This window comes from Eretmochelys imbricata, chromosome 14, assembly GCF_965152235.1.
Source record: "Eretmochelys imbricata isolate rEreImb1 chromosome 14, rEreImb1.hap1, whole genome shotgun sequence".
Taxonomy (NCBI): Eukaryota; Metazoa; Chordata; order Testudines; family Cheloniidae; genus Eretmochelys; species Eretmochelys imbricata.
The window spans coordinates 67,233-83,306 of record NC_135585.1 but is presented as its reverse complement, the minus strand read 5'-3'; the positions used below and the strand labels follow the sequence as shown (position 1 = coordinate 83,306).

General features: G+C 44.2%; 1 protein-coding gene across 3 annotated transcripts in view; it reads right to left on the bottom strand.

The window, feature by feature from the left end:
* CSNK1D (casein kinase 1 delta) overlaps positions 1-16,074 on the bottom strand; it is a 68,041-nt gene that overhangs the window by 3,551 nt on the left and 48,416 nt on the right. For 2 of the 3 annotated variants that reach the window (XM_077833000.1, XM_077832999.1), the window contains exon 9: positions 450-514. The exons of the other annotated variant lie outside the window; for it this stretch is intronic. In XM_077833000.1, the coding sequence (XP_077689126.1) occupies positions 482-514 (33 nt within the window). In that variant the 3' untranslated portion in view covers positions 450-481. The remainder of the gene's footprint in view (positions 1-449; positions 515-16,074) is intronic. 3 annotated transcript variants of the gene reach the window in all.

The window sequence follows — 16,074 nt, the reverse complement described above, 5'->3', positions numbered from 1 at the left end:
TTTTGTTCTCCATGACAAGTCTACAGAACAAGTAATCTTTTCATAATTTTAAAAGCTCAGTCTAGTTTAGAATGGATGTCTGAGATTGTAAGCATAATTATGGTGTAACTAGTGGTTCTAGGATCGTTAGATGGTTTAGAGTTGCTGATCTGCTTATTTTATTAGCAATGCCTTAAAAGCCATAGGGGCTTCCCAAATCACCAATTAATTCTACTAAACAATTTAGGAAGAACAGTAGTAAATACTTCAACTCTTAGAAGGATGTTTACTTTTACATTCAGAAGGAATCCTAATGCCACGTCAAGTACCTGACATCTGAGCGTAGGGCACAGAGATAAAGCATACAATTGTAAGAGTTAATGTGAGGAGGAAGTGCCAAATCTGATGTTTCCACAGGATTTAATCCCACCCCATCCAAAATGATTTGGGTCTAACAAGAAGGGACTCACCCAGTGCTGCCTTCCAACGAGGAGACGAGCAGCTACTTGCCATGATGTTCGAAGGGAATGCTATTCTGAGGTGGGGGAAAAGACAGCAAATTGTAACAGTTCTACTGTCCAAATATATAAAGTTGACTACAAAATCCAACCTAAATTTGCAGTTGAACCTAGATATATTTTCCAAGGACTTCAATTTCAGATTGCTACAAGACTTGTTTCTGTACTAATAGATATTTTAAAAGGAACAAAAAAATTTTTTCCCCTCAAAGAAAGCTGAAATCTCAGGGTTTGAGGAACTATGTAGAAAATGATCCCTATAAAGATTAACATATGAATAAAGGTTTTCTCATCAGGAAGTGAAGAATGAAGTGTATTTTGGAAGTGCATTTTTGTTCCAGCCTCTGTTTTATTCCAATAAAGTGGTAATAACACAGACTGTTCATTGCCACTGCTGGCCACTGATTTAAAAACATTTTCCTTTGTCAAAGAGACTTATTCCAATATTCCTTTATTCTTGTAAGTATTCTAAACCTTTTCCTCCAAACTACAGAGAGAATTCTCAATCTATTATTAGCATAAATAGGAGTTGTGCAAGAGCTTGATCCTGCAAAGTGCTGTGCACTCTGCATCCAGCAAAGCACTTACGCACGTGCTTAACTTTAAGCATGTAAGAAGTTCTATTGAAACAGTCTTACAAAATTGAGCCCTGTATGGAGAGAAACAAAGATTATACACCTGTCACTGGAGTTCAAGACAACTTCTGCACGTTCACTCGCCTGAGATGTGCCCGATTGTGCAGTCTGGACTGGAACTTTTAGTAGCAGTGCCTGTGGGAGCGCTCATGCACCCACTATCCTTCCATCACTACTCCTTAACACTCAAAGGGTGTAGCTATAAAAAGGTAGGATGGCATGCTGACTGACTGCTTCAGGTACTTCCACCACCTTCTCGGATCCAGAAGTTCATAGATTCATTTTAAAGCCAGAAGAGACCATTAGTTCATCTAGTATGACATCCTGCTTCACACAGGCCAGAACATTTCTTCCAGTTACCTCTGTGCAGACCATTAACTTGTGTTTGACTAGAGCATATCCCCCAGAAAGGAATCCAGTCTTGGATTTCTAGACATTAAAAGATGGAGAATCCACCACATTCTTTCATAGTTTGTTCCAGTAGTTCATAATCCTCACTGTTAAAATATTGTGCCTTATTTCTAATATGAATTTGTCTGGCTTTAACTTCCAGTCCCTGGTTCTTCTCATGCCTTTCTCTGATAGATTTAAGAGTCCTTTAGTAGCAAGTATTTTCTCCCCATGAAGGAACTTGTATACATAGTGATCAAGTCACCTCTTGAACTTTTCGATAAGCTAAACAGACAGGGCTCCATGTGTCACTGAAAGGCATTCTTTCCAGCCCTCAAATCATTTGAGGCTTTTGTCTGCATCCTCTCCTATTTTTCAATATCCTTTTTGAAATGCGAACACCAAAATGGGACAAAAGTATTCCAGTATCACTCTCATACATAGGTAAACACACATCCCAACTCCTAATTTCTATTCCTTTGTTTATAAATCCATGCCCTGGTCTACACTAGGAGTTGAGGTCGAATTTAGCAGTGTTAAATTGATTTAACCCTGCACCCGTCCACACGACGAAGCCCTTTTTTTTCGACTTAAAGGGCTCTTAAAATCGATTTCCTTACTCCACCCCCCAACAAGGGGATTAGCGCTGAAATCGGCCTTGCTGGGTCAAATTTGGGGTACTGTGGACACAATTAGACAGTATTGGCCTCCGTGAGCTATCCTAGAGTGCTCCATTGTGACGGCTCTGGACAGCACTCTCAACTCAGATGCACTGGCCAGGTAGACAGGAAAAGGCCTGCGAACTTTTGAATGTCAATTTCCTCTTTGGCCAGCGTGGCAAGCTGCAGGTGACCATGCAGAGCTCATCAGCAGAGGTGACCATGATGGAGTCCCAGAATCGCAAAAGAGCTCCAGCATGGACTGAACAGGAGGTACGGGATCTGATCGCTGTATGGGGAGAGGAATCTGTGCTATCAGAACTATGTTCCAGTTTTTGAAATGCCAAAACATTCGTCAAAAATCTCCCAGGGCATGAAGGAGAGAGGCCATAACAGGGACCTGAAGCAGTGCTGTGTGACACTTAAGGAGCTGAGGCAAGCCTACCAGAAAACCAGAGAGGCGAACGGCCACTCCAGGTCAGAGCCCAAAACATGCCGCTTCTATGATGAGCTGCATGCCGTTTTAGGGGGTTCAGCCACCACTACCCCAACTGTGTTGTTTGACTCCTTCAGTGGAGATGGAGGCAACACAGAAGCAGGTTTTGGGGATGAGGAAGATGATGATGAGGTTGTAGATAGCTCACAGCAAGCAAGCGGAGAAACCGGTTTTCCCGACAGCCAGGAACTGTTTCTCACCCTGGACCTGGAGCCAGTACCCCCCCGAACTCACCCAAGGCTGCCTCCTGGATCTGCCAGGCGGAGAAGGGACCTCTGGTGAGTGTACCTTTTAAAATACTATACATGGTTTAAAAGCAGGCATGTTTAATGATTAATTTGCCCTGGCATTTGCGGCTCTCCTGGATGTACTCCCAAAGCCTTTGCAAAAGGTTTCTGGGGAGGGCAGCCTTATTCCATCCACCCATGGTAGGACACTTTACTACTCCAGGCCAGTAGTACGTACTTGGGAATCATTGTAGAACAAAGCATTGCAGTGTATGTTTGCTGGCATTCAAACAACATCCATTCTTTATCTCTCTCTGTTATCCTCAGGAGAGTGACATCATTCATGGTCACCTGGTTGAAATAGGGTGCTTTTCTTAAGGGGACATTCAGAGGAGCCCGTTCCTGCTGGGCTGTTTGCCTGTGGCTGAACAGAAATGTTCCCTGCTGTTAGCCACGGGGAGGGGCTAGCCATGCGCTGGGGGGAGGCAAAACGCGACCTTGGAACAAAAGCATGTGCTATGTATGTAATGTTAACAGCAAGGTTTACCGTGAAAGAATGTATCCATTGTTCTATAAAATGTGCCTTTTAAAATACCACTGTCCCCTTTTTTTTCCTCCACCAGCTGCATGTGTTTCAAGGATCATAGGATCTTCTTCCCAGAGGCTACCGAAGATCAGAAGGCGAAAAAAATACACTCGCGATGAAATGTTCTCTGAGCTCATGCTGTCCTCCCACACTGACAGAGCACAGACAAATGCGTGGAAGCAGACAATGTCAGAGTGCAGGAAAGCACAAAATGACCGGGAGGAGAGGTGGCGGGCTGAAGAGAGGGCTGAAGCTGAAAGGTGGTGGTAGCATGATGAGAGGAGGCAGGATTCAATGCTGAGGCTGCTGGAGGATCAAACTAATATGCTCCAGCGTATGGTTGAGCTGCAGGAAAGGCAGCAGGAACACAGACAGCCGCTACAGCCCCTGTGTAACCAACCGCCCTCCTCCCCAAGTTCCACAGCCTCCTCACCCAGATGCCCGAGAACGCAGTGGGGGGGCCTCCGGCCACCCAGCCACTCCACCCCAGAGGATTGCCCAAGCAACAGAAGGCTGGCATTCAATAAGTTTTAAACTTTTAAAGTGCTGTGTGGCCTTGTCCTTCCCTCCTCCTCCACCCCTCCTGGTGCTTCTCTCCTCCACCACCCATCTTGGGCTACCTTGGCAGTTATCCCCCTATTTATGTGATGAATTAATAAAGAATGCATGAATGTGAAGCAACAATGACTTTATTGCCTCTGCAAGCAGTGATCGAAGGGAGGAGGGGAGGGTGGTTAGCTTACAGGGAAGTAGAGTGAACGAAGAGGCAGGGGGTTTCATCAAGGAGAAACAAACAGAACTTTCACACCGTAGCCTGGCCAGTCATGAAACTGGTTTTCAAAGCTTCTCTGATGCGCACCGCACCCTCCTGTGCTCTTCTAACCGCCCTGATGTCTGGCTGTGTGTAACCAGCGGCCAGGCGATTTGCCTCAACCTCCCACCCCGCCATAAACGTCAACCCCTTACTCACAGATATTGTGGCGCGCACAGCAAGCAGTAATAACAGTGGGAATATTGGCTTTGCTGAGGTGTAACTGAGTCAGTAAACTGCGCCAGCGTGCTTTTAAACATCTAAATGCACATTCTACCACCATTCTGCACTTGCTCAGCCTGTAGTTGAACAGCTCCTGACTACTGTCCAGGCTGCCTGTGTATGGCTTCATGAGCCATGGCATTAAGGGGTAGGCTGGGTCCCCAAGGATAACTATAGGCATTTCAACATCCCCAATGGTTATTTTCTGGTCTGGGAATAAAGTTCCTTCCTGCAGTTTTTGAATCAGACCAGAGTTCCTGAAGATGCGAGCGTCATGTACCTTTTCCGGCCATCCCACGTTGATGTTGGTGAAACGTCCCTTGTGATCCACCAGTGCTTGCAGCACTACTGAAAAGTACCCCTTGCGGTTTATGTACTCGCCGGCTTGGTGCTCTATAGGGATATGGGTTCCGTCTATGGCCCCACCACAGTTTGGGAATCCCACTGCAGCAAAGCCATCCACTATGACCTGCACATTTCCCAGGGTCACTACCCTTGATATCAGCAGATCTTTGATTGCATTGGCTACTAGCATCACAGCAGCCCCCACAGTAGATTTGCCCACTCCAAATTGATTCCCGACTGACCGGTAGCTGTCTGGCGTTGCAAGCTTCCACAGGGCTATTGCCACTCACTTCTCAATTGTGAGGACTGCTCTCATCTTGGTATTCTTGAGCCTCAGGCAGGGGAAAGCAAGTCACAAAGTTCCATGAAAGTGCCCTTACGCATGCAAAAGTTTCGCAGCCACTGGGAATCGTCCCAGACCTGCAACACTATGCGGTCCCCCCAGTCTGTGCTTGTTTCCCGAGCCCAGAATTGGCATTCCACCGCATGAACCTGCCCCATTAGCACCATGATGTCCACATTGCCAGGGCCCATGCTTTGAGAGAAGTCTGTGTCCATATCATAGAATCATAGAATATCAGGGTTGGAAGGGACCTCAGGAGGTCATCTAGTCCAACCCCCTGCTCAAAGCAGGACCAATCCCCAACTAAATCATCCCAGCCAGGGCTTTGTCAAGCCTGACCTTAAAAACTTCTAAGGAAGGAGATTCTACCACCTCCCTAGGTAACGCATTCCAGTGTTTCACCACCCTCCTAGTGAAAAAGTTTTTCCTAATATCCAACCTAAACCTCCCCCACTGCAACTTGAGACCATTACTCCTTGTCCTGTCCTCTTCTACCAGTGAGAATAGTCTAGAAACATCCTCTCTGGAACCACCTCTCAGGTAGTTGAAAGCAGCCATCAAATCCCCCCTCATTCTTCTCTTCTGCAGACTAAACAATCCCAGTTCCCTCAGCTTCTCCTCATAAGTCATGTGTTCCAGACCCCTAATCATTTTTGTTGCCCTTCACTGGACTCTCTCCAATTTCCCCACATCCTTCTTGTAGTGTGGGGCCCAAAACTGGACACAGTACTCCAGATGAGGCCTCACCAATATCGAATAGAGGGGGACAATCACGTCCCTCGATCTGCTCGCTATGCCCCTACTTCTACATCCCAAAATGCCATTGGCCTTCTTGGCAACAAGGGCACACTGCTGACTCATATCCAGCTTCTCGTCCACTGTCACCCCTAGGTCCTTTTCCGCAGAACTGCTGCCTAGCCATTCGGTCCCTAGTCTGTAGCTGTGCATTGGGTTCTTCCGTCCTAAGTGCAGGACCCTGCACTTATCCTTATTGAACCTCATCAGATTTCTTTTGGCCCAATCCTCCAATTTGTCTAGGTCCCTCTGTATCCTATCACTGCCCTCCAAGGTATCTACCACTCCTCCCAGTTTAGTATCATCCGCAAATTTGCTGAGAGTGCAATCCACACATTAAATGAAGATATTGAACAAAACCGGCCCCAGGACCGACCCCTGGGGTACTCCACTTGACACCGGCTGCCAACTAGACATGGAGCCATTGATCACTACCTGTTGAGCCTGACAATCTAGCCAACTTTCTACCCACCTTATAGTGCATTCATCCAGCCCATACTTCTTTAACTTGCTGGCAAGAATACTGTGGGAGACCGTGTCAAAAGCTTTGCTAAAGTCAAGAAACAATACATCCACTGCTTTCCCTTCATCCACAGAACCAGTAATCTCATCATAGAAGGCGATTAGATTAGTCAGGCATGACTTGCCCTTGGTGAATCCATGCTGACTGTTCCTGATCACTTTCCTCTCATGTAAGTGCTTCAGGATTGATTCTTTGAGGACCTGCTCCACGATTTTTCCGGGGACTGAGGTGAGGCTGACTGGCCTGTAGTTCCCAGGATCCTCCTTCTTCCCTTTTTTAAAGATGGGCACTACCTTAGCCTTTTTCCAGTCATCCGGGACTTCCCCCGTTCGCCACGAGTTTTCAAAGATAATGGCCAATGGCTCTGCAATCATAGCCGCCAATTCCTTTAGCACTCTCGGATGCAACTCATCCGGCCCCATGGACTTGTGCACGTCCAGTTTTTCTAAATAGTCCCTAACCACCTCTTTCTCCACAGAGGGCTGGCCATCTATTCCCCATGTTGTGATGCCCAGCACAGCAGTCTGGGAGCTGACCTTGTTAGTGAAGACAGAGGCAAAAAAAGCATTGAGTACATTAGCTTTTTCCACATCCTCTGTCACTAGGTTGCCTCCCTCATTCATTAAGGGGCCCACACTTTCCTTGGCTTTCTTCTTGTTGCCAACATACCTGAATAAACCCTTCTTGTTACTCTTGACATCTCTCGCTAGCTGCAGCTCCAGGTGTGATTTGGCCCTCCTGAGGATGAGTGTCCTCATCACTCTCGTCACCGTGCTGACGTCGCCTACTCGCCCGGTTTCGCTTTACCAGGTTCTAGTGCTGCATATACTGCTGGATAATGTGTGTGGTGTTAATGTGCTCCTGATTGCCAAAGTGATCCGAGCGGGCTCCATGCTTGCTGTGATATGGCGTCTGCACAGAAAAAAGGCGTAGAACGATAGTCTGCCATTGCCCTGACGGAGGGAGGGGCGACTGATGACATGGCTTACAGGGAATTAAAATCAACAAAGGGGGTGGCTTTGCGAGAAACTGAATGGCCCCCTCAAGGATAGAACTCAAAACCTCAAGGATAGAACTCAAAACTGGGTTTAGCAGGCCGTTGATTTCACGGAGGGAGGGAGGAGAAAATGAATACAAAACAAATCTGGTCTATTTCTTGATTTGAGCCACTTCATCTATCTTTATACATCTTGCTGGCAGCAGACTGTGCAGTACGACCGCTAGCCATCGTCATCTCCTGGGTGCTCGGCAGAAGACGGTGCAGTATGACTGCTGGTCATCCTCTTCTGCTGGCTGCTGATTAAAAGACAGTGCACTGCCGGTAGGACTCAATCGCCATGAGACAAAACTTAAAAGGGAAATGACCTGGCTGAGTCACTCCCATGTTTGCCCAGGCGCCCCGACCTCATCGAGGTCGGTTAAAAGAGCACCCAGGACTACATCGACAACGGCTACCAGTCATACTGCACTGTCTGCTGCCAAAAGGCAATAAACTGCTGCTGTGTAGCAATGCAGTACCGCGTCTGCCAGCACCCAGGAGACATACGGTGATGGTTAGCTGAGCGCGCTACATGCTTGCTGTGGTACGGTGTCTGCACAGGTAACTCAAGAAAAAAAGCGCAAAATGATCGTCTGCCCTTGCTTTCACGGAAGGAGGGAAGGAAGGGGGGGCTGACGATATGTACCCAGAACCACCTGCGACAATGTTTTAGCCCCATCAGGCACTGGGATTTCTACCCAGAATTCAAATGGGCGGCGGAGACTGCGGGAACTGTGGGATAGCTACCCACAGTGCAACACTCTGGAAATAGACGGTTGCCTCAGTACTGTGGACACACTGCGCCGACTACATGCACTTAGAGCATTTGTGTGGGGACACACACGGTCGACTGTATAAAAACGCTTTCTAGAAAACTGACTTCTATAAATTTGACCTGATTTCGTAGTGTAGACATACCCTAAGGACGTTAGGGCTTTTTGCCAGAGCATCACACTGGGAGCTCATATTGAACGGTTTGTCCACTATGACCCTTAAAACCTTTTTCAGAGTCACTGCTTTCCAGGATACAGCCCCCCATTCTTTAGATATGGACTGCGTTCTTTCTGCCCAGATGTATGACATTGCATTTGGCTCATTTTGTTGGAATGGGCCCAGCTTACCACACAATCCAGATAGCTATGTATGACTGCCCTGTCCTCACCTTTATTTATCAATCATTCTGCCAACATTTGCGCTATCTGCAATTCTTCCAAAATGCTTTAAAAATATTATTTGAGGAAGTTTTTATTAGTTTACAAATCCTTGCATGTAAATATCAAACAATCATTACAAAAGTTGTCTCTTTAAACAAAAGCTAATACACAGGAATATTGTCAGAGCTTTCTATTTAACAGGGTGTTACCATATTACACAATGAACATCTTTGCACCTCCTATAATATGTTGTTGCAAGTGATTTCATTTAATTGAGTGAAATTTCTATATACCCACATTTGACCGACCAGGCATGTCTACCAAATGTTAATATTCAAATAAATTGGACAGGTGCCACCTGAAAATTATCAACAGTGATTTTATATTTACTTCCAGATCATTAACTTACATGCTGAATAGCAGTGGGTCTAGTACTGATCCCTGCAGAACTCTACTAGAAACACCTCTATTTAATGATTCCCCATTGACAGCTACCTTTTTGAAGATCTGACAGTTAGCCAGGTCTTAATCCATATAACATGTGCTTCATTGATGTTGTATAGGGCTAGTTATTTAATCAGAATGTCATGAAGTACTAAGTCAAATGCCTTACAAAAGTTTAAGTATATTACATCTACGCAATTACTTTTATCAACCAAACATCTCAAAGAATGAAATAAAATTTGCTTGACAAGACGTATTTTCCATAAAACCACGTTGACTAGCATTATATTGCCTTCCTTCAATTCTTTATTAATGGAAACCTGTAGCAGCTTTTCCATAATTTTTCCCAGATTGAGGTAGTTGAAATCAGCATTCCAAACAAGAAGGGAAAGTGGGCTGGGAGTATGAATGTGCAGAGGTTATCTTTAAGAACCCTGGTTACAGGTGAGTAGCTTTCATTTCTTCTTAGAGTACCTTTTTTGTATATTCCCACTCTTAGGAATTTGGCAAGTAGTGCTCCTCCCTCTGCATGGTTGGGATGGTTAAATAAGGATTGCAGTACTGTCTTACCAACTGAGCATCTGATCTAGACGCCAAATGGCAGATCTACAGATTTCTAATATGAGAGTATGTCTAAGGCAAGCCAGAGAGAGTGCTCTGTTGCTTTTCATTAATGATTTAGGAGTATTTTAACACTCAAAACACAGGGGTTTGGCTTCCCTGACCACAGGATACTGTTCTAGGAAGAAGGACAGTTGAGCGGAGAGGGAGTCCACTTATCAAGGAAGGAGAAGAGTGTCTTTGGTTACAGACTGGCTAACCTAGTGAGGAGGGCTTTAAACTGGTTTTAATGGGGACAGGAGACAAAAGCCTATAAGTAAATCACAAACATGGATACCTGGGAAAAGGGTTGGAATCTAGGGGGAGCATGGTCAATTATAGCAAGGATAAAGGAGAGATGAGGGAACAGAGAGGGGAAATCACATCATTATCTTAGATGTCTGTATACTAATTCAAGAGGTATGGGGAATAAACAGGAAGAACTAGAAATACTAGTGAATAAACACAGAACAAAACGATGGCTACTGAATCATAGAGCTTGCAATATCCAACAGTTTGAAGGAAGCAATATGTGTTTTATTAGGCTTCTGATTAATTTTCAAGCTAACCATTGGCCCTGGATCAGGGGCAGGGTATGGCTCTATAGTACAACCTTGGTCCTCTATATCAGTGGTTCTCAAAGCCGGTCAACCGCTTGTTCAGGGAAAGCCCCTGGCACGCCGGACCGGTGTGTTTACCTGCCGCATCCGCAGGTTCAGCCGATCGCGGCTCCCACTGGCCGCAGTTCACTGCTCCAGGCCAATGGGGGCTGCGAGAAGCGGAGCAGGCCAAGGGACATGCTGGCCGCCCTTTCCACAGCCCCCATTGGCCTGGAGCCGCAAACTGCGGCCAGTGGGAGCCGCGATTGGCCGAACCTACAGACGCGGCAGGTAAACAAACTGGCTGGCGCACCAGGGGCTTTCCCTGAACAAGCGGCGGACCGGCTTTGAGAACCACTGCTCTATATCACCATTTGATTTGCCTCTAGCTTCCACCTTGAAGGAACACTTTTGGATTTTGTTGTAAGGAACAAGTTCCTTAATGGCATGCTCTCATAGTCTGTCTCTTTCAGAAGAGTCTGAAACTGTGAGACTAGGGATTTCTGCACAGTATAATCCAATAAAGTGGATTCACATTGACTGGCACCTTAGGACTGGCTCCAGTTAAGAAGATAGACACCTGCACCAGAGAACTGTTGGGCTTTCTGGACCCACCATTTGTCAGAGGGGAATCAGGTCTCTAACAGTTGTGGATCCCTTTGGCTTGGAGCCAGAAAGTTTAGCTGCTAATGCTTCCTCCAGTAGCAATGCTTGGAGCTGATTCTGAAACTTCTTGCTAGCTCTGGTGCTCAGTCTGCTGCATATAGAGGATTAAAATAGTGAATGACCTTCCTCCAAGAAGGCGAAACAATTCACACATGCATCTGAAATAGGAAAGATAGCAGGGCAAAAGGCATATCTCTTGAACCCCAACTTTGTGGTCTTCAGTTCCACAGTTTGGAACCGGGGGATCTGAGCCCCTGTGAAAGCCTTAGTGAAAGAAATAAAAATTAAAACTGTTACATAATAAACTAAAGACAGCACTGGGAATGATCTGTTCCATCACATGCAGGTTGGGGGAGACATCCAGATTCCTGGTTTGTCTGCTATCAGGGTTGGAAAGAATTGAGGTGGTTGTTGGGACAAGCCCCCTTTTATAGCCATTCACTCCAAATATGTGTAGCAGCAAGAGGAGGGGCAGCATGTGTGTGAGAGCATTCTGACAAGCACTGCTACTGGAATGTTACTTTGGTCCAGGCTGCACCATTGGTGCATCTCAGGAGTGGGGATGTGTACAGACTACTTGAAGAACACATACCTATATCTTTCCAGATATCTTCATCTCTTATAGCTAAAACAAAATTAAAAGTAACTTGCAACATCATCCTGGAGAACCCCTGACTGAGTTGAGACATGGCACATTTTCCTGATCAAAAAGATCCCAAATACCCAATCAGTTTATTTTATCTTATATAAAAAGGATTCAGCACCTTTGAAATTAAATGGGGAAAAAAATTCTTTTGGCCTGGTTGGATTATAACAGTTAGAAAACAAAAATTCCCTACACTAAGGCATGAGTCACTATTCAAATAAAAAAATCTGAAACTTATTTCTGCAGTGTCAGTGCAAATGAGAACCTTTAACACGGTCTGCTTTATTTTGGAGCTATCACCACCAACCAGAATCCAATTTTTCAGTGTCAACTGTGGAACAATCAGAAATTTAAAAGGCAGGATTCCTTAACCATAAATAAAATAATCTTAAATACATGCTTTGAAGAACATCTTGTGCCTGGAATTATCAATGAGGAAACTGACAACAAATCTGGATGGTTCAATATATTCACCCTCTCAAATATTGTACATGATATATTTGAAATCAAAAATTGATACTAAACATTTTCCCTAACTATTCTTGTAGTATTATCTATATTATAGTATAGAAGTGTGATTCAAATCTGAAATACCTAAAAACATTTTGGAAGTCTCTGAGATCAGTGAAATTCAATAAATGCTAAATATGTTTGAAGTTTAACGGTGACCTGAAATGTTTTAAACTATGCACTAAAGTAAGTAAGTTTATAGACTGAGAAACTACAGGACTTTTAAACAAAGGGTAGCTACAAGGGTATGAAAATAGATTATTCTTTTCTTTACTCCCTTTGGCTCCAAAATTGCAAAGGGATTCATGTATCCAGGCTGGCACAAAGTCCCAATATGCTTTAGAAAAATGCATTGCACCAATTTGAGCCAAACATTCCATAGCTACTGCCACGCTAAAGATCTGGAATGAGTTATTAACCACACCAGGATTCAGAACACTCTGAAACTTTACCATCAAGAGTTTTAATCCTTCATTACAAGCAAGACACACTCAGACATGGAAGGCAATAAGAATAAAACACCACTTACTGCAATTTTTCCCCACTAATGACTTGCTTTTATGTCGACCGTTACAAAGAATCTCAAATTCTATCAAATCTGAGAGTTAAACACTAAGTACATACTGAAATAATGCCTATTGGGCAAGAAAAGACAATCACCTTTTCATCTGAGGATCTCCAAGGGATTTAACAATATTAACTATACTTTGCCAAATCTCTGAACATAATAAAATCACCACATATGGGGCAGTGAAAGCTATATTATAAGTTGTATTTAATGTCCAGATATAACCACCTCACTTACATTATGCTCACAATCTCAGCTAGGATTTATACAAATCCAAATTTAAGACTTCTCAAAATAGCTGCTTTCTTTCCCCCAAAATCTGCTGAAAAAGCACCGCTTTCCTCCTCCCCAACTGTACAACTCCAACCGTCCCCGGCTTTAAACTAGCGGGTCCACCAGACAAGTCAGTGATCTGGGACTCAAAGTTCAATACCTTGCCCTTCAGAGCTAAAAAGTTTTACATAACTGCACTCAAAATAAAACAATGTAACAAAAAATTCTACATTTGTAAGTTGCACTTTCACGATAAAGAGTCTGCATTCCAGTACCTGTATGACAGGAGTGGTCAAACTACAGCCTGTGGGCCGAATCTGGCCCATGAGCCATTGTAATCCGGCCCTCGAGCTCCTGTGTGGGAGCGGGCTCTGAGGCTTGCCCCATTCTGGTGCTCCAGCTGGGGAGCAGTTGGGGGCCGCTCCACGCAGCTCCCGGAAGCAGCGGCATTCCCCCCCCGCCCCGGCTCCTATACATAGGGGCAGCCAGGGGGCTCCTCTCTGCCCCCTGCCCCAAGTTCTGCCCCTGCAGCTCCCATTGGCCAGGAACGTGTCTGCGGACGGGATAGCATGCAGAGCCACCCAGCCACGCCTCTGCGTAGGAGTCAGAGAAGGGACATGCTGCTGCCTATGGGAGCCACTTGAGGTAACCACCACCCAGAGCCTGCACCTCTGAGCCTCCCCCCACGCCACAACCCCCTGCCCCAGCCCTGATCCCCCACTCGCCCTCCAAACCCCTCAATCCCATCCCAGAGCATCCTCCTGCACTCCAAACCCCTCATCCCCAGCCCCACCTCAGAGCCTGCACCCCCGGCTGGATCCTGCACCCATTCACACAGCTCAACCCTCTGCCCCAGCCCTGATCCCTCTCCCGCACTCCGAACCCCTCAGTCCCAGCCCAGAGGACCCTCCTACACCCCAAACTCATCCCTAGCCCCACTCCAGAACATGCACCCCCAGCTGGATCCCCATCCTGCACCCTGAAGTCCTCATTTTTTGGACTGCAAGAGCCTGCACCCCCAACCAGAGCCCTCAACCCCCATGCACCCAGCCCCAATTTTGTGAGCAGTCATGACCCAGCATACAATTTCTACTCCCAGATGTGGCCCTCGGGCCAAAAAGTTTGCCCACCCCTGTTGTATGAGGTGAACTGCAAATATTTCTTTTGTTCATCTTTCTTACTGTGCAGATATTGTAATAAAAATAATATAAAGTGAGTACTGTACACGTTGTATTCTGTGTTGTAACTGAAATCAATTATTTGAAAATGTATAAATCATCCAAAGTTATTTATAATAAATTTAAATTGGTATTCTATTATTAACACTGCGATAAAAATTGTGATTAATCATGATTAATTAGTTTAATCGAGTTAATTTGTTTTGAGTTACTTGCAATTAATTGAATAGAAGGACACTGTGAATAACTGATATTTCAAAGCAAATACATCGCTGAAGTCTCCACAATCTAATTTATGTCTGGAGATAAGTTTGTATTCTAGAGAACCCTAAGATGAGCCATGTGTATACTAACAGGTTTCAGAGTAACAGCCGTGTTAGTCTGTATTCGCAAAAAGAAAAGGAGTACTTGTAGCACCTTAGAGACTAACCAATTTATTTGAGCATAAGCTTTCATGACCTACAGCTCACTTCATCGGATGCATCTGTATACTAAAATTTAAGATACAGGTTCTGTTGGGTTTAGAATTTCCCATCTTCTCTATACACTAAGAATGCTGTATTGATTTAAAGGCAATTCTATAATGAACACCACCACAGTATGACCATTTACACTGTAGCCTACCACCATCCTATACAGGTTGCACTTAAACAGTCACTAAAGCAGTTTAGGCACAATTTTAACTATTTATAAAAACAGCTAGTGAGTGTCTACTGTGTAGGAAAAACAATGGCATTATACATTTTTAAAAGGATATTAATTTAACTAATTAAAAAGCTACTGTTAATTCTGAACCTTGTTAAAAAGTCCATTAATGCAGAGAGACGGTGAACTCTGCAGAAGGCATACAAATTGAATTCTGACAGAATTATGTCACCCTAACTAAAGACAGTGATGATGTGCTTGTCAAATAAGTATTAAATACTCAATTAGCAGTTTGTTTCTCCTAGAAAGCCACGGATGGGAAGAAAGAAGCCAATTGTTTACAAAATGTCCAAAAAGCTAGTAAAGTTAAGAAAATTTTACTTTTACACTTTAAAAAGGGAAATACAAGTACTGGGAGTTAAGCGAAAAATCCAGAAGTTGTAAAGGAAAGGTACCTGATAGCATGTTTAAGGCTTCTACCTCGCTATCAAAACAGGAAAGATACAGTGAAAGAAGGAACAAGGCAGAAGTGGAATAGAAAAGTAAAAGATTACGTGGAAGAAAGAAATGCAGTTCAAGACTTAATTATCTTGACTAAGTATACCACACGATATTTACACCTCAGATTTACAGCAATTGCTATATTTCTACAATATTAGATACTCTCAGCAGTAAAAAAACAAACAGAAAAAAACATCCAAAACACTAAAATGTGCAAGCCATGTTTTCTAGATTGCACAAGACTTTTGAATTCTGCAGTTAAAATGACTAAGATAATTTTAAGATCCTTTAAGATCCTGAATATTATAATACCTGTAATCATGTCTAATTGCAAATATAGGACATTGTTCTGACTGCTTTAGTGAAACAAATATATAGCACATTCCACCAAATAGCACATATGACCCTTTGGGCTCCTACTGTATACTGAACATCTTCTCATATGACTCTTTAATACAGCCCTGGCATTAAAAGGCTTGCCACTGGGGGTACACAAAGAAATAGAAAGATGGAGATTAAACAAAAAAATTGCCCTTGTTCAGTTCTTTAGAGATCAATATGATACTTTGTTATATGTTAAACTGATATCGTAAGACAAAAGCCTTATGAGTGGCAAGTGTTAACATATTTCCTCGGGTACCTCCAACAAAGCAAAAAGGTAGGAACTACATATCTAAATATTCTAAACTCCTTTATAAAATAAGGAAGTGAATATTCTTCAG